The sequence below is a fragment of the Rhagoletis pomonella genome, unplaced genomic scaffold, assembly GCF_013731165.1.
Source record: "Rhagoletis pomonella isolate Grant_MI unplaced genomic scaffold, Rhpom_1.0 Rhpom_scaffold_00233, whole genome shotgun sequence".
In the NCBI taxonomy this organism is placed as follows: domain Eukaryota; kingdom Metazoa; phylum Arthropoda; class Insecta; order Diptera; family Tephritidae; genus Rhagoletis; species Rhagoletis pomonella.
In genome coordinates, this window is record NW_023458787.1 from 52,105 (window position 1) to 71,162 (window position 19,058).

The 19,058-nt window shown below is 33.8% G+C and overlaps 1 protein-coding gene and 1 long non-coding RNA gene across 2 annotated transcripts; one reads left to right on the forward strand and one right to left on the reverse strand.

Moving 5' to 3' along the window:
- The first annotated feature begins 658 nt into the window (after positions 1–658).
- Positions 659–5,888, forward strand: LOC118750425 (homeobox protein Hox-A2-like). Its single transcript, XM_036485143.1, has 3 exons — positions 659–881; positions 4,238–4,515; positions 4,595–5,888. The coding sequence occupies exons 1-3, from the start codon at positions 841–843 to the stop codon at positions 5,569–5,571; spliced, it is 1,296 nt and encodes a 431-aa protein (XP_036341036.1). The 5' UTR covers positions 659–840; the 3' UTR covers positions 5,572–5,888.
- Positions 5,889–15,233: 9,345 nt separating this feature from the next.
- Positions 15,234–15,718, reverse strand: LOC118750426. The gene is made up of 3 exons (XR_004994393.1): positions 15,567–15,718; positions 15,445–15,506; positions 15,234–15,352 (listed from the first exon to the last, which is right to left on the reverse strand). It is a non-coding gene; the product is annotated as an uncharacterized LOC118750426 (long non-coding RNA).
- Between the last annotated feature and the right edge of the window lie 3,340 nt (positions 15,719–19,058).

A 19,058-nucleotide genomic window follows, 5' to 3' on the forward strand; every position in this document is an offset into this window, starting at 1 on the left:
ATGTATGTATATTTGTACGCATATTTAGTAGATATTACTTAAAAACAAAAGAGGATAATAACATGAAGAACATGAAAAAAAACGATAATACAACAGCTATATGAATGCAATGCTGGCGATAGAAATAGAAAGTGCAATAGGGGCATACTACAAATATACAATACATAATACCAAATAAAAGAAATGGGGAAATCACCACAAAAATATACACATGTTTATTTGCAAAAACTCTGAACTAAAAAAAAAGAAATTTCGAAGCAGAATAAGCATGCAGCAGGAATAGAACAAATCGGAGAATAGAATATGCTCGTAGAACATACAACTTTTAAGGCTTCCGCAGCGAACTTCGAAAGTTCAGAACATGCCAACACAATCCCCTAATTTAGTCTAGTTGGTGACATCGGCGGTTCGACATACTGAGGAATGGGATCGTGAACATATATTTGTGCCTATATATTTTAGTATAACGGTTTTTAAACTTGTGTGTGACATGAGAAAGTAAATACTATATGCATTGTCAATATGTATGTATACTCAAATTCCCAAGCGAAAATCTAATGCAAGTGATTTTTTTTTCTTAATAAAATATATTTTACATATTAAAAAGTTATATGAGATCTCTTACACGCAGATATCATTTTAAATATGGAAGTTATAAAATAACATTAACAGTACAAGTCTATGATATGCTAACAAATAAAAATAAAATAAAAAAACACAGAAAAGTTTCTCCTTTCATGGGAGCAAATAATGTAACTTTCGTTTCATAAAAGAATCGTTGAACAACAACGAATATGAAGCACAGCTCGACAAAATACCAATAAATCGTTAAATCCTCTTATGGAGAGAAGCACAATGAAGCGGAAGCAGAGGCGATACAGGTATGCAGAGGGCAATAAAAAATAATCATAATCGTAATAAACGACACACATTTTTCGACGTTCATAACGTTATGGAAGATATATATCTTAGGGCCTCAACAAAATAATAATGCCCTAACAATTGTATCCATGTGTAGCTGAGAAACACCAAATTGATTTTGTTCCACGTAATCACAAATATTTTTTTTGACGGTGGTCCAATATTTCAGCTTTTTGGGCACCATCATTTTATTTGTATGCATTTTTATGTAAAAATTCCCATCAATCATAATACTTGCCTTCGGAGACCAAATGTAAAATTTAACAATATATTTTTTCGTAGAACATTTTAACCCTGTGATTCATAATGGGTAGGTAGGCTGGTAGGTTATGCTGGCTGACCATAAGAGGTAATGTCCATAGTATTGCCAGAAACGCTGAAATCCATGGGTATCAGTGCTTTCAAGCAATGTTGAAGAAAATTTCCGTTCCTTTAGCGAATTTTATTTGACAGATGTACCTTGCCGAGTAATGCGGAAACTCGCAAATTATACATACATATGTATATATGTTCCACAGTTTCTCATGATTGTTAAACTTTCAACCAGGGACCAAAAATAGTTATTTTCAAAATTTCAATTCAAAAAAGTCAATTCAAAAAGTTTTTAATATTTGTGTACAGCAATGTGATGCTTGTTAGCCACGGAATTTTAATCCTATATGATTTTTATTTTTTTTTCCTTTTTTCAAAACTGTCTTCAATTAACCGTTATTTTTTGACTGATATTTTTTCAGTGAAAAGTAAAAGTAAAAACTTGACTTTTATTTTCTTGGTCAAATATAAAAGTTAAAATTTGAATTTTATTTTTTCAGTCAAAAATAAAATTTAAATATTGACTTCTTAATTTTTCGGTCATTTTTTCAGTCAATTATAAAAGTTAAATCTGGCTTTTATTTTTTCGGTCAAAATGGCAGTTTACATACACTGGCGGTCATTAGAATAGACTCGCCTTACTTTGAAGAGTTTTGGCTATATTTGCATGGTTTATTTTATGTTTAATATTTTTTTATAAAAGCCTGGCTAGCTATACAACCAACACCATATAAATCCCCTTTTCAAAAAATTTAAAAAATTCGACAAATTTTCACCAAAGTTTTAAACTTTTTATTCAGAATTTTTAGAAAAATTTCTGGTATGCAGTTTTGTAGCCCATTCAATTTTAGGATAACAAAATGCACCGTTTTATTTTAATTTAATTTAAACTTAAAGTTATTCACCTTTTTACAGGTATGATTCGGAATTCAATTTAACAATTAATATAGCTGCCAAGTTCTGCTCCAACAAATTTGATCGCAAATCGCTAAGAATAAGCTTAGTGCTGAGAACGTGCGTTCTACCCTGACTTGTGTCGCTGGCACTTGATGTTTAATATGTACATGGCAGATATCTTAGTTGGGGTATATAATTTTTTTATTCTCCCAGTAATCCATAAGGTCCGTATCAACATCAACGCGCTTCTCCTTATAGGTGTCTATTTCCATAAATGCTTTTCGAACGCAATCTTCGGAAAAAAGTCAAGTTTTAAATTTTATATTTGACTGAAAAGAATAAAAGTCAAATCGTAACTTTTATTTTTGACTGAAAAGAATAAAAGTCAAATGGTAACTTTTATTTTTGATAAAAAAAATTAAAGTCAATTTGTAACTTTTATTTTTGACTGAAAACATATCGGTGGAAAAATAACGATTATTTTTTGACTTTTTTGAAACAAAAGCATAATCGTTACGGTCGCTGCTTTCAAAACACTTTTTGTTTCCATTTATATCCTAAAATATCTATTAATTTAATGACTGCCAGTAAAGTTCTACGCTCATCAGTTTTGAAGAATAAATTAAACCTTTAAACCGTAACTGAACTTTTTCAAATAGGATCAAAAAGCGGTGAATCAATATAAATTAAATATATGTATGTATATGTAGGTATAATAGAATTTACTTTTGAAATATTCGCTAAATTTTACTATTGGTTTCCGAAAGCAAAAATTATTATTGCATACATTATTTCTCAATTTAGGCCAACAGATAATAGCATAGAGCATTAACGTTCAATCGGATGATCGGAGTTTCTGGTGATCCCTGGTAAATGTCCTGCTTAACATTTTCCGCCATGTATGATCATTAATCGAGAGAGGACTGTTGCAGTTCTAATATGCAAGCTTATTCAAAATGTGATAGGAGTTATGTGGTTATAATTAGCTATGAAAAAAATCTATGGGTTAAGAAGACAAGATTTATGTTTGAGGTGAATTTTTACAAAAATTTTTGCACAAAAAGTGCGAACATATACTCACTGTAAAAAAAGACTATGCTGATGCGATGGATCGAAATTCTTTTGGGACCTAATTACCATGAATGGATACTAACGTTTGGGAAACATTTCGTTGTGGCCTTAAACACTTAAAATTGTTCCACAGTGTATTCAAAGGGGTATACCCAGCGGATGTCTTTAAAATTTCCAAATTTTTCACTTATTTTAGCAACGCCGATAATTATAATTCCACGGTTGCTGTCCGACGTATAAGTTGTATTCGAATCAAAATTTTTCATTTTCGAATGAGCCATTTAAATAAATATGTATACTACTAGGATAAAATGAGGAGTGATTCTAAAAAAAAATAGTCACAAACATACAAACAATACATACTTCAATCGATATACTGAACTTAAAGGATCTTACTTGATTACATCATGGGGAGCAGGTCTTAGCGAACAATTGTTGTACATTGCGTTGTCTTTTTAACAGAGCGAAACACGCAATAAATAGTAGTGTTTATATGTATGTAGGTGTATAGATTGAATGTACATACATACATACATACCTATGCGTAGTATGTGCTTATGTATATTTTCCCACGTTTTACGATCCCACACTGTGAGTGATTACCTGTCGGGGATTAGTGGAAAATATTGGTTGCAAAGAAAATCGACGGAGGTAGATGGCAAACAAAGAAGGAATGAGAGAAAACTTAAAAAGAAGGTACATACATATGTATGTATATGTTTTCGAATGACCGACTGACTAAGAAGCATGGCGAAGCACAAGAAGTACATTGAACCAACTGATAGTAATACATATATCATTACAACATGTGGAGGTGCATCTAACCTCACGTAGGGGTACATACATATGTACATATACATATATTTATGTACCAAATAATCTACTATCGCACTCGAAGTGTTGCATGCATGGGCATGCCATCAAATCCATACCGAGGCGTTATTCTATTAATATTACTATTAAATATTATTTATTTATTTCTTTATTTCTTCCCCTTAAATACCATACTTCATACAAGTTTTGTATTTTTGCACAGAACTACATTCAACTCGCTGCAATTGCAAGAACTTGAGCGCGCGTTCCAGCGTACTCACTATCCAGACGTCTTTTTTCGCGAAGAGCTAGCTGTACGCATTGACCTGACGGAGGCAAGAGTACAAGTTTGGTTCCAGAATAGGCGGGCCAAATGGCGCAAACAGGAGAAAGTGGACATCGGCATAGCAAGCGGAAACCTACAAGATGCCGAAGATGGTTTGAGCGCGCAGACAACGTATGCCGATGAAAATGCCATTGTACAGCTGGATAATCCTTTAGGTTGTTGATATATGTATTTCGAACGTGAATATATAGATATCTAGTGTTACTTTACTACGTAATTAATTCTAACTTACAGGCACCACCCTACTGCCGGATACACCGCCTCAGTCCGCTAATTCATTGGACAATGAACCAAAAGTGTCATTTAGTACCAGCTCTATATCACCGTCCCGACTATCACCGAATATCTTTCTCAATCTGAATATTGATCAATTGGAGCGTGGTGGGGGCGTCTCCATGGAGTGGTCCACTTATCCGCCGACGAGTACAATGTCCACCATGTGTCACACGCTCTCGCAGGCCAACACACCACCGCCACTAATTGTGACACACAGTACCAGCCATAATAACAACAACAATGATATCGGCGATCCGCAAACCAGCCACCATCAACACAATCACAATTCCAGTCAATGCAATCATCATATAAGCTTACTGAGCAGCAGCCTTAATGCATCGCTAGATCTGGATGTGACCACGAATTCCACCTATGATGAAATGAAATTCCTCAATGTCGATCAGTTTACAATTGATAACTTCAAGGCCGAATGCATCCTGAGCCTGGATCATGCGCTAGCATTGGAGGACAAGCCGATATTAGATCACCTGGGGCATGGTCTTTCATTCCACGGCGGTCAAGCGATGGAAGGCTGCGGTGTTGTAATACAACACACGCTGGAGCAGCAACTACATCAGGCACAACAGCTACAACAACAGCAGCAAAGCGAAGATCAAACGCAATTACTACAACAGAATCATCACGAAGTGCCTCATCACAATGAGCTGCATCAATTGCAACAACAACAACAACATCAGGAACTTCAACAACATCAGGAACTTCAACACACAACTCTATCACATCTAATGCATAGTTCCAGTCAAATGCATGCACCACAACACCAGAGTGCATTGAGTCTAGATTTACCAACATTTAATTTATCTGGCGAAAACGATCCCAACAAGTCGCCGCCATCTTTGTTGTCACTGGACAAACCGCTATCGCTAAATATTAATGTGGATGGCATTGGTGACCTTGTAGATGATAAGTTTTAAGGTAGGCGATATTCTATATTTAGTAGCTGGCAGTGCTGTAGATAGAGAGAGATTCGCGGCAGGGAGAGGGGTCTTTATTTTTTAAGCAAATAAAATAAATATTTGGCGTTTGCACATTTTCTACGTGTTTGGTCGAGCTTCTTCGCCAATTTGTGGTGTGCGCCTTAATGTTATTACACAAATGGATGAACATACAGGCTCACTTCCAAAACGTACCAATACAATGTTTAAATACGGTTCTGCTGCGGTATATTTAAACTGTTTTTAATATAACAATGATGACCTTTCGGAATTTTCCATTTTTAAAACACCAATGGTCACCAAAAACAAACGAAGCATCAACTTTGTTTCTGATGCGCTTATTACTCTAGCAATGCGTTTCGATAACTTTTTGCGGCTGCGTTTTGAAAAAGTATACATTGTCAACATTTTGTATTTTGGCATTACAGAATATTATATTTGTACGGATGCAAAGCAATTGACGTTTTGGAAGTCAGCCACAATTTTAAGCCGACTCCAAAGGGCAATTGGTTTTTTATGAGAAGTTTTTTCCAGCCAGAAATTCCCTCGAAGGTTAATGTCATTGCCAGGCGAGGGACGACCGCAATTAAAAAAAAAATGTTTTTTTTTTTTATCTTGACATTACCATGAATGGACCAACCGTGTCGCAGTAGCACCTCTAACCACATGGCATCGTAGAGTGGTTCAATATTCACCGGCGCGTTCATTTTTCAACCAATTTGATTTGACTGTGAAAAAGGACATTAATTTTTTTTTATTTTGCAAAGCGCTAATTGAATTTTTCTATTATATGCCTCCTACTTTGTTACCTTAATACGATTGGCAGATGGATGCATTTTTCGAAATCAAGTGGGTGAGGAAAATAGCTATAAAGTGAAGTAGGAATGAATTGAACAAAGTTATTGATACAAGTCTACTTTCCTTGCTTTGGTGGAAGGGAATGTCTCGATGATGAAACCGAAATTTAGTTTTCTTGCACTTTCGGATTTTTAACGTAATGTTGACAGTCCTGAAACTCAAGTCTGCGATACGCTCTTGGCCGCATGCTTAGCGGGTTGCACTGTCAATGAGAAAACTATTCTCGCAGCAATAGGTACAATTATTCCGAAAAATTGTTTTAAAATTGCTTGTAGTTATGAATATTGAATATGAAGGTAAACATATTCAAAAGATGGGCCGATCTCAACCAAACTTTCAAGTTTCTTTCAGACGGGTACTTGCGGATTTTCCACGTCTTTTTAAAATGGCCGATTCAATTCTTAATGCTTTTGCATTTAAAGTTCCGCCTAAATATTCATGTAGCAAATAATAGTTCTGGATGTTTGGACAAAAAAACTGGCGAGCTGAGAGCACAATTCTCACATTTATTATGAAAGCAGGATTGTGACACAAGCTTGGATTTTTGTCAACAATAATTCGAATCAACAAATTCGTTAAATTTAAAAATGTAGAAATTAATTTAATTAACTCCAATGATAAAGTCAAAATAAGAAAAAATATACGCATTGGTCCTGTTTTGTTTTCCACTTGATATAGTTAAAAAAAAAAAAATGTATTATGTTCGAAATGCAACCGTGGACGCCAGCTGACAGTGAAGCTTGCCAATTTCTGCAAATTCCTGTTTCCGTTAAACTTTGTATATTTCTCTCTTTGGAAGAGTAAGATACTTTATTCTCTGAATTTTTGCTGGATTTTCCAAACGAACACAACTAATTTGTAACAATTGCCACAAATTATCCACATTTGCTTTTAATGTATCCTAAAAATTTGTAAAGTAGGGAAAATTGAGAGAGAAAAGTGGCAGTTTACTTGGAGGGGAAGTGGCAAACTGTTACCGGAAAAATTGTAACTTGCAACAATTTGCCCGGAAGAAAAACAGCTGCATTTTACTGCATTTAGCACTCTCGAACATATATTTTCGAAGGGCGAATATGCTATCGCATTTACCAAATGCACATTTACGCGATGCCGAAGTTGTATGCTTTTGACAAACAGCCGTGTTCCAGTCGTTTATTCAGATCCGTATCTACCACGATCAATTCGCACTGAGAAGAAGGGATGCCAAAAAACCTGCTAAAAAAAAAAACAAAAAAATAAACAACAAATTTAATACAAAAACTTGAACTGTTTTAACCATAACCGAAAATTTCCTTGGGTAATATAATAATTTATCGGTGCTATCAATAAAAATAGCCTAAAGTAATCAGGAAACAAAACAAACAGAGTTGATCATAAATTGATCCAGATTTCTATCAGCATCATTAGCGGAATTTTTTCTTTATCAAAATAATGTAAAATAATAAATGAAATCTCCATCGGTGACCACTGAAACGCAGCTAGCCACTTTTCCCCAAAATTTAATGCTGGCACCTTTTCTCATTAAACCATGTCCGAATCGTGGTAATTTTCGGAAATCACAGAGCTGATTTTAGCATTTAGTTTCTTAATGCAGAAATGGAGTTGCATTTAGGTGATGAATTTGCATTTAGAGTAGCATTTAGAGCTAACTGTGCTTTTACGCGTAAGCAAAAACCGCCCATAAGAAAGGAAATATTTGTGGGTCTTTTAAAGTTGAAATTGATAGAATAAGGCTATAAAAATATACACACATTGAGAGGTTGTTAGGAAATCGCTTCGGATAAACAGTAACTAAATCAACTGCGAATTGTTAGTATTTTTGCGTTTACGTACTTTTTCGTATAGTTTTCTCTTTGAGAGAGAATGGTATCAAAATCTCGGAAATTAAATTACTGGCATGTTACTGGAGAATGCAAGAACAAGCTTAATATGAACTAGTGAAAACCCGCATGGCGTTAAAAGGCCCGAAATTGAAAATAATTCCAAAAGTTAGTCAGAGTTGTAACCTAAGTCTAAGTCCCTAAGAAAAATAAAACTTTATCTCACATCTGAAAGCCAATATCTTTAATTTGCCCCATAATTTTTAAAATTCTAAAGAACGGTGATAATCTAATAATAATAATAATAAAGGCAAAAGAAAATAACGAAATAGGCTGGAAAAGGTAAAATAAAATAGCGAAATAGGCAGGAAAAGTCACTAGAAATAGCAAAAAAGGCAAAAGAAAGCAATGAAAAATGACCGGGTTTACAGGAAAAATATTCAACGGACGCCACTATCCACTTCCTATATAGAATTGCTCGCTGAAATATATGAATATTTAAGTATTCGAGTTATTTTCTGGTGTACTTGGCGTATGAGTAACATTTGTTCCTGCTCATTTTCCATACAAAACATTTTTGCGCATTTTCATATGGCCACTTAATACTTCTTTATTTATCCATCGATTTTTTTCATTATCAACTTGATTTTTTTGTAACAGAGCAGGCTTTAACACTAAACTGATTGTACTAAACGTGCGCTCGACGTAAGTTGATACAAGTGGCGCCCAATTTAAATATGGAACGTTTGAAACTTTTATATTGTCAGGAATAAGGGCTTTCTCCTCGCTATAATCACTTTTTTTATTACCTCCCTGTTATTAGCTCTGGATGTAACTATGTAATATTGATGCGCCTAAAAGATGCAGCGATTTCTATTCTCAAGTTAAAGCATAAACAGACGGCAGCGTTGATCCGGATCAACTCGGGAATTAACTGCAGTTGATCCGGATTAAGTCCGAGTTAGTCCGGATCAACGCTGCCGTCTGTTTAAGCTTTTACATACCTGATGACAGTAGGAATGGAAATTATATTAGCGAGGTTGTAGGTTAAGCTATAATTTTATTAAAGGTACAATAGGCAAAAAAGGCAAATATCTTAATAAAGGCAAAAAAAAGGCAACATCAAATGTGTATACATATATGGAATCAGGGAAAGCTAAATCGTGGACATTCTTAATCGCATATACTCTATCGCTTTAGCAGAAAAAAAGGCAACTTCCACAAAATCCGTTCCCTGCTAATAATCTTTACCAAAAAATCTTTCCCGTATCTTTCGACTGATATATTATTTAAATAACCTAAGTTGAATGTGAGTTTTTAAACATGTGGCAACCCCCTAAAGATTGTTCAGATATAAATCCGTTTCAAAGCCATTTCAGTTGATTTTAATAAATCATTTAAATTTTTAAACAGGTGGCAGCCCTCTTCGAACATCTCAAAAATATTCCTAGTGTTCAAAGTAAAGATTTTTTAACGCTCTTTCGTTTTACAACCATATTTTAATATTTCAAATACTTTGTGTATAAGTTAACTAAATTCGAAATTTTAAACCCTCTTTAAAATACTTTAAACTAAAACGTTCTTCAATCTCTTTCGCCTGACACCCAAATTGTGTTACATATTCCCATTGCCTAATTGCCTTAATTTAAGTTGAGTTTAATTTTTTTAAACAGGCGGCCACCCTCCTAAATGTATTATAGAATTAAAGCCCTTACAAACCCATTACGACTGATATCCATCTTTTAAAAATTCATCCAATTTGTTAAATCATTTGAATATCACACTTTTTAAACACGTGGCAACACTCTTCGAACATTCTAAATTTTCAAACCATGATACAATAATTTTTAGAAGGTAGTTTCACTTCAAAATTTTTGACATAAACCGTGTCTGTGAAAAGTTAGAAATATTGCCACGTTTGACACACTCTATACAATCGCCGTTCGGAGTCGGCGTAAAACTGTAGGTCTCTCCCCTGTCGTGTGTTTGCCACAAATCGGAGGAGAAGCTCGTCCAAACACTAACATATTGTGCGAGCGCCAATCTATTACTGTTTGTGTTTTAATTTACATATATTTTTATTTTTGATATCTACATACATACATATATATTTATGTATGTATAGTTATGTAAGCTAATTAAATATTCTAGCTAGGCTTAGAATAATGTCTTTTCATAGTCCAATATATAAATAAATTTAGTTAAAAAATTAGAATTATTTCAATAGTAAAATTAACGTTAATGCTAATAAATGAACTACAGAAAATGTAATAAATAAATTTAATAAATCAATTGATATTCGTCCAAATTTTTTTTTTTTTTGTGAAATTATTCAGTCCTGCATACATAGGTATCCTTCCAAATTTGAAAGTAATTTTTGGCGAAGCAATGCCAGAAGAAGATAATATGGGAGCTCACCTTGAGGAGTAGCATTTTAGGTGTAAAGTTGCTACGTAGCAATCTGGATTTCGCCTTTTTAATAATAATACTAAGCTCTTAAACCCAACTAAAAAATCATTTTCACGTACATAGCATCTATTACAACTTTGGTGTTAAAACATAACATGGGAGTTAAGATGTCACATTTTTTTCAAATCAAGTATAAAAATGTTATTTCAACTTTCAATGGTAGGTAACATTTCAAGAAGTGTAGAAGTGATGTCGATATTTCGGCGAAATTACGAAGTGAACTTAGTAATTAAAGTACACATTTTTCTTTATATTACAGAGCAAATTTTTACTATTCATATGGATAGCTCTGTTTTCTCTCATCTTAACAGAAAGCTGTTTCAAAGACCTGGGTTCGAATCCCACTGCCTGCAAACATTTTTTTACATCCTGTTTTTTCTTTTAATAGTTATTTTTATTTTTTAAGTAATTGTAGTTGTTATTTTACTAGGAAAGACAAAAATATGCAAATGCATATCGCATATGCAAAAGCATATTTTGACACAAAATGCATATTTTGGTGAAAAAGCATAAAACTGATTATTTTGGTAATTATAAGTTAATTAATTTTCGTATAGTTTCACCTGGCAATACCTTTGCGGAGATAGCCAGGGTTCGCTGACGAGGTTTATTTAATTGACAAAAAGGAAACACACAACGGAAAGTCCCGTTATTTTTTTAAGTAAACAATTTGAATATACTCGTAAAAATCTTTCCACTGTTGCTTTCCAATAGTGAAGCTTCGCGCTAAACCCGTTTTCGTGGTCGAAAAATTCAATCAAAATCTTTTCGTGTTTTTAGCGAAAGCTGTTTAACTGTTTCCAGGGAACTGTGAGTTTTCAAGTGTACTTACACTACTACTTACTAAAGTGTGGTTTAAGGCTAAAAAAGGATAAGTGTGAACCCACACCGAAGACGACAAAACGTTTGTTCATGTCATATAAAGCAAGAGTACATTATTCGAGAGAACGAGATCAACTTCAATTGCAAAATTATGGCAACACTTTTCTTTCTTCATCAACTCATATATACGATTAAAAATTGAAAACAAAGCTACAAGGAGCAGAAAAAAGATTTTCTCCAAACGTGTTTTAAATTCACGAACCTCTGCCCAAAATTCTACAGTAGACGTCAGACTTCCCCACTGATATATATAAGTGTAATTTTTACCATTGCATTTCTATGGCATTTATTTCAATAGCATAAAACTTACATTTTTCATGACTTAAATAATAAAAAATTTTTTTTATTTGACTTTGTCTTTAAAATTTTTTCAATGGACATTTTTTAATCATATATTTAACGTGTGAATATTACTCGGTAAACGTTGGCGCAATTACTCGATTAAAGTACCCTGCAGAAAAAAATTATCAATTGATTGAAATAACCAACGATTAAAGTACCCTGCAGAAAAAAATTATCAATTGATTGAAATAACCAACTTACAGTTAGCTTTTTCGCGGGATTTCGATAAATATGTAACTAACTTTTATTTAGCTATGATAAAACTAACATTAAGTGAGTTGTAAAGTCGTGCAGGAGTCATGCATACGTTATTAGGACTTTGTTTTCTTTGCTAGTTTCTATTTAAATATCCTCATACAAAAATTACTTTCAATACACTTTTTTTCTGCACTTCGCAGATTCTTTTGGGGTGGTTTTATTCCTACTGCAAACATATTCAATCTTCGGCTGCCGCGGCTACCACCCGCGCTGCACTCGTACAGTCAATTCTGGTTTTTAAGTTCTGTAGCCTATTCAGCCCATTGGTAAATCCGGCTCTGATGTTACTCATACGCCATGTACACTCTTTCCTGCTCATTGCGCATTCAAAAATTTCTTGCGCATTTTCTTTTGACACTTCATTCATTTCAATAAATTTTCTTCATTAGTAGCTTGATTTAAGAGACCAGGCTTTAACATAAATAAGAATTTACAAAGAAACTGTTATTTTTTAAATTTTTCCCCTGTTAAAGTTTGATAATTTTTTATTTCTTCATCAAAACCACAAAAAAAACTGGAATAATAAATTAATTTCTCAGAAACTATCAGTCCTATCGGTAAGTGACGTATGTGCGGTTTATGGATAACTTCGTTACCTTTCATTTGCCGTATTTCGTATCACGATTGTTCAGTTGGTTAATAAGATATACGGGATTAAGTAGAAGTATTTCTTGTTTTAAGCTGAATAACGGCAAATTGAAAACACTTCGAAAACTTATCCATAGAAAACAAAATTACTCGATTCTCGGAATAAGCAGGCGATTCCATATATGAATGGGATAAGGGCTTCCATTGAACATTTTTGTTGTAAACCAGTGTAATTAGACATATGCCTCTTATGGTAAACACTAAATCATGATGCAATAATGAAAGGTGTTGTACGTTGTGACAGCTCGAAATCGAACTACCTTAGGTCAATATTGTATTTTGGAAGTACAAGATAAACGGGAATAAAAAAAAGCCTTTTAGTTGAAAAAGTACTAAATTGTATGCCTTCTCAACAGCGTTCCGATTATCAGAAAAGGTATATATATGGCTTGGTAGTCTCGTAAAATTGTAGATAATTAAAATAATAAAATTAGGCGTGTTTTTATTTACAGGAATATGATAATATGCTTAAAATTTTCGAGCTGATGAATACCCAGCTAGAACAGTATGGCTTATATAATTCCTTTTATGAGCCGTATCACTAAGAAAATTATCCCTTATGAATTTGAAATGTGTCCCTTATATTGTACAGGCCAAAAAGAGGAATTCATTTACGTGTGATCTTTTGTCCCCCTCTTTCATATAGGCTTCTTGTGCGCATATATCAGGTTTCATAGCTGTTGACCATACCAATAATGCCTCATGCTCAGTTTTACTTGATCAATTCGTGTTCTCGAGAAAAAAAAGTTCACGATTCAAAAATCTGAGTATAGCCGCCAAATTCTTTTCTCAACATTTTGAAAATTCTTTGTTTTTTTGCCCTATATTTGCTTTGTATGGTATTTTCAACAAAATATAGGCCAAAAACGATAAATGTTCAAACTTTGGAGAAAAACAATTTTTCAGATTTTTGGATCGTGAAAATTTTTTTTCTCGGAGAACACGAATTGATCTAGTGAATCTTAGTATGAGGCATTATTGGTATGGCCAACAGCTATCAAACCTGATATAGTCGCACTAAGGTTTTTTTGTGTTATACAAGGGATACTTTGAGGAATCATATAAGGAATTATACATTACCCAAGTCCACGTATATCCAAGTTCGTGTCATACAGCAAGCATTGACTACTTTTTAAAAATTTGTTTATTTGTTTTTGAAATTAACGACATATTTCAGAATTTGTAATTAATACGTTGTGTTCATTTTAGTAAATCCACTTTTTTAATTGTACAAAATTTATTATATACATACAGTATCGGTCATATCAATAGCAACCCCATTTCAAAGTGATATTATTTCCCTCTCATGTTAATTTATTTATTGCTTAGAATTTGCAACAAAAGTAAAGTTGAATTTCTAACAAAACCCATATAAACCGAATTTTAAAACATCGTAGAAAACTACAAAAAATACAACAAATTTTCAACCAAAATTCAAACTTTTTTCTCAGAAGTGTTAGAATTTTTTTGAGCACTCAGTTTTATAGCCCCTTCAATTCTAGTCTAATTATATGCAAGTTTGAAGTGGCTAAAAATTACCTTAGTTTTTTTAGAATCGATTAAAAACAAATCGTGTTTAATCGTCTTCCATAAACTTCGACCATATATCGATGGCTGAGTAGAAGATCGACCTATCTCGGCAGCCAGGTCGAAAACGCCCGATATCAGAAAGCTTTTCAACGCCCTATTTCAAAATTTGGCTGAAAAACGCCCTATTTTAGAATTTGATTGAAAAATGCCCTATCTCGGAACTCGGTTCAAAAACACCCTATCTCAGCACATTTTCGAAGTATTTTTATTTGAGATAGGACTTTTTTGAACCGACTAATAATAATAAAATATGTACTATATACATATCTAGTTTCAATATAAAAAAATTTATGTACACCATTAATTGTGTATACATATCTAAGTCAATATATGTGATATACATGTACATACATCTACATACATATCGTCGTTTAAAGTACAAAACCATGTATCAATAAATTGCAAAACCGCGTATAGAGATAATGCAAACCCACGTATGCGAGGTTGCATAAATTAATTTCTAGAGAGTAAAAACACTCATATTTCAAAATGGTTATCTTTTTGTAAAAAGCAATCGCATTTTTGGCTAGTATATTTCAGGAAGAATGGATAAGGATTGATCCAAAAACGTGTGTGAGCGAATCCAATTTTTAGCAGCAAATTTTACGCGGTTTTGTACTTTAAGCGACGATATGTATGTTAACAGGAACGCAGCAATCTAATACACGGGTGGAGCAGGAACGCAGCACAGCAGAAGCATACAAAAAATCTGCAAATAAATGGTTTTTTAGGTTTTTAACAAACGAGAACCTGGTTTCAACTTACTTGAACGTGTCTAAATCACAACGCACACACTAATGCAAAGGCGCAACAGGAACGCAACACTATAAAATACGGGCGGAGCAATATACAGGCGGAGCAGGAACGCAGCACAGCAGAATCGTCCGAAAAATCTGCGAATAAATGGTTCATTAGGTTTTGAAATAACAAAGAGCTCAAATGGAATGGTTCATCAATAAAGTCAAAATAAAATGTTGTAACTTACGTGTATTAGCTCTTAATCACAATACCAGCACAGGTCGGTCAGCGAAACACTAAGGAAATGACCTAATAAATGCAAAATTATAATTTATTTGTAAAATAATTCGGTTTTATTACAATACATACCAAATTTCACGCAATTGGAAAACAAATGCCAGCGAATAAGAACAAAACGAACAACGAAAATTGAATCAATGTAGCTTGTTCAGAATTTTTTTCTAATATTTTGGGAAATGTTCAGTGAAAATAGCAAAGAAACAACACAGTTTCTCCTAAGGTAGTTCAAGATGGCGGATTAGAGCGAGAAGTTGCCAACGTATAACACCTTTCATTATTGCATCATGCACTAAATGTTCTGTTACAGTTATGTTCGTTTCAGAGTTATGTCACTTGAGACAAGTATGTATTTTTAAATTTTGTTATGTACGTATTCAATCTCATGACTTTACTGGCTTAGTTTTCAAACTTGAAATTATATATGCTGCCAAATCTTATAAAACCGGATCACCCAAAGGGTATAAATATATAGGGTAATAAATATAAAAATATAAAAAAAAGCATATCCTAAAAATTCATTTGCCTTTCGGAGGCGGCGTAAAATTGTAGGTCGCTCCATTTGTGTTATATCATCATCAGGACGCACTCCACTAATTGGAGGAGCAGCTCGGCTAAACGCTTAGCAAAACTGTAAGCGCCAGGTATATATTTTATTTTGTTATGACTAAGTGCAGAAAAATCCAGTTTAAAAAAATGCAATTTGTTTCATTTCATGCGAAACGGCCCCAAGGTAATTTTTTTAAATTGTTCAGGAGAGACGAAAAATCGATGTAGTTCCGCATTATCTGTCATTCTGCACCTTTATGTAGCGATATGTACCTACTTCACCTCTGAACTTTTTAAATTGCATACATCAGTCAAGCTACATTTTAAATTGGCATGTTATACATACATACATACATATTGTTACCTTAATATACAAAGGCCCTATCTCACATCGTCGCTGAAATACAAAAAGGCGTAATTAAGTAAAAATCCGAAATTCCCGTTTTGATTGCTTATGATGTATGTATGTCATCGAATTATAAGTCCCCACATCATTTTAAGCAATAAAAAATTTCACTCAGTTACGGCTTTTTTTCATTTCAGCGGCTATATGAGTTAGGGTCTTTCTATATTAAGGTATATACAAAGCGAATATACATATGTACATACGTACTACATAAGTGTGTACTAGGGTTATCGAATCGGTTTTCCAGGCCGGTTTTAGCCGGGTTTATCCGAAATTCTTGTCCGGTTCTTTTGAAATATTGAGTAAAGCAGGTTCTTCATCTAGAATATTTATACAACTATTTACATCCCAAAGTTCACTATAAATTCATTATAATATAATATATTATATATTATTTTTTTATTTTGTTGAAACCATTTTAAAAAATAGAAGGTAGTTTCACTTCAAATTTTTTTGACGGACACATGCATTTTTGAACTTTCATAATTTGCATGATAAAAACATAGCAAGGCAGATGAAGTAATTAGAGTGAGAAGAAAGACTGCCTTATTTGAAAAATTGCCTTTAAATTTTGACTATAATGCAGCCGAATGTTAGAAAAAATTATTCAAAAATTAAAGATTTGCTCACTACTGACATTAGAGTTTTGGCAGGCACACAGGGCCTTGCTAAGGGAGCCGATTTTGTCAAGAGGGACAATCACATATAGTCTGTTCCTTTGAACTCCGGACTGATCTCTCAAGTGAGAGTAAAAGGAGAATAGATGCAGAAGCGTAGGGGAACACAAAAGTCACTATTTATTTCCTGTAAAAACGCCTCATTACAAATGGCGCACGGCGTTGCCAACATTGTTAGTAATCAATTATAAATAATGGTATGTATTTCGATATGGGAGAATCTGCTGTTTCTAATTGGCCTTAGGCTTTCCCGACGATCCTAGTACCTGATAAGAAAACGGTAGTTCCCCCTTAAAATTTTAAATTTATAGCAATTATGATTATAAAGATACTTACCCTTTTATGATATTAGTACAACAAAGTGTAGAATTATACTTTCCGTGATCACTTTTATTTGCGAAGTTTTTAAGCAAATTAGCATAATTATATATGTATATACATTGCGTATTAGGCCACGTCAAAAAAAAAAAACACTAAAAATCCTGCAACAATGCTACCGGAATAAGACTCAAATTTTAGAATTTGGTATAGTAATGATCCTTCATGAATCTCACCTCTCGAGGACAATTGTAAGAGGTGCCGCCGAGAGCCTTTAGTTTTCCCATTGGAATTACACGTAAGGTGTATATAATTATATAATTATCTAGGATCAATGAAATTGCTTGGAACTGTAAGAATACATTGATTACATGCCATTTGAGTATTGTGCATGCTCAAATTCGTAAAATTCCAAATAATTTATATATTTACTATAAGGATGCTGTTTCAGGGCTAATACACATATACATACATCTAAGATCATTTAACAGTTGTTAAGATCTGTTAGCTTTTATGGAAAAAATTAGCAAAATTATTTTTTGTCACGTATTCGGCTCGCATAAATATGGTCACCGTATATACACTAGATTTGACCCCAGTCGGACAAGGGATTAAATAAGGATAATTTAGGAATTTAAATAATCTCAGCCTACATAACACTGGTCTACAAGGGTTTTGCGAATAAGACGGGACCTGGTGTTTCCGAACGGATTTTTCGTGCTGAACACGAATCTGGGGTCCAAAACTTCCCATCACGTCACGTTTTCGAGAAAAAAGGGGTTGAAACCCCTAAAAACAGCGTTTTTGGCCATTTTTGAAAAATTGTAGAGCTGAACCCTGACGTGCTACAAACTTTGTATATGTCAGAAATTAAAGGCTAAATCGTGCCCTTTCGAATGAGCCCTATGCCGAATTAATCGCATGCACCCTTAGATCAGGGGGTGTATTTGTGTCTAGGAGTCCAATTTTTATATCCACCATATTCGACCCGTCATCTTAAATTTTTAAAATATAACTGCAGATTCGTAATCAGCGACTTTTAATATAGTTAAAACCTTGGCATTATTAATTTTCTATGATCGTTTAAGATTAAATTCTTTCTGTGATCAATTTTTCCTGCACCCCTAAACACAAATACACCCCCTGCTTTAAGGGTGCACGCGATCAATTCGGCATAGGGCTCATTCGAAAGGGCACGGTTTAGCCTTTAATTTCTGATATATGCAAAATTTGTACCACGTCAGGGTTCAGCTCTATAATTTTTCGAAAATGGCCAAAAACGCTGTTTTTAGGGGTTTCAACCCCTTTTTTTCTCGAAAACGTGACGTGATGGGACATTTTTGACCCCGGATTCGTGTTCAGCACGAAAAATCCGTTCAGAAACACCAGGTCCCGTCTTATTCGCAGAAAAAAAGTTGAAATTTGTAGACCAGTGTAATCCTTAAATGGCATGTAATCATATACTATTATTCTTACAGTTTCGAGGTTTTGGAAAAATTTCGAATAATCGAACACCCTAGTGTGTACATAAACACATTCATTTAACGTCAACTTCTTAGATCAACTACGTAGGTACATACATATAGTATAACCGTAAAGAAGCACAATCTCAAT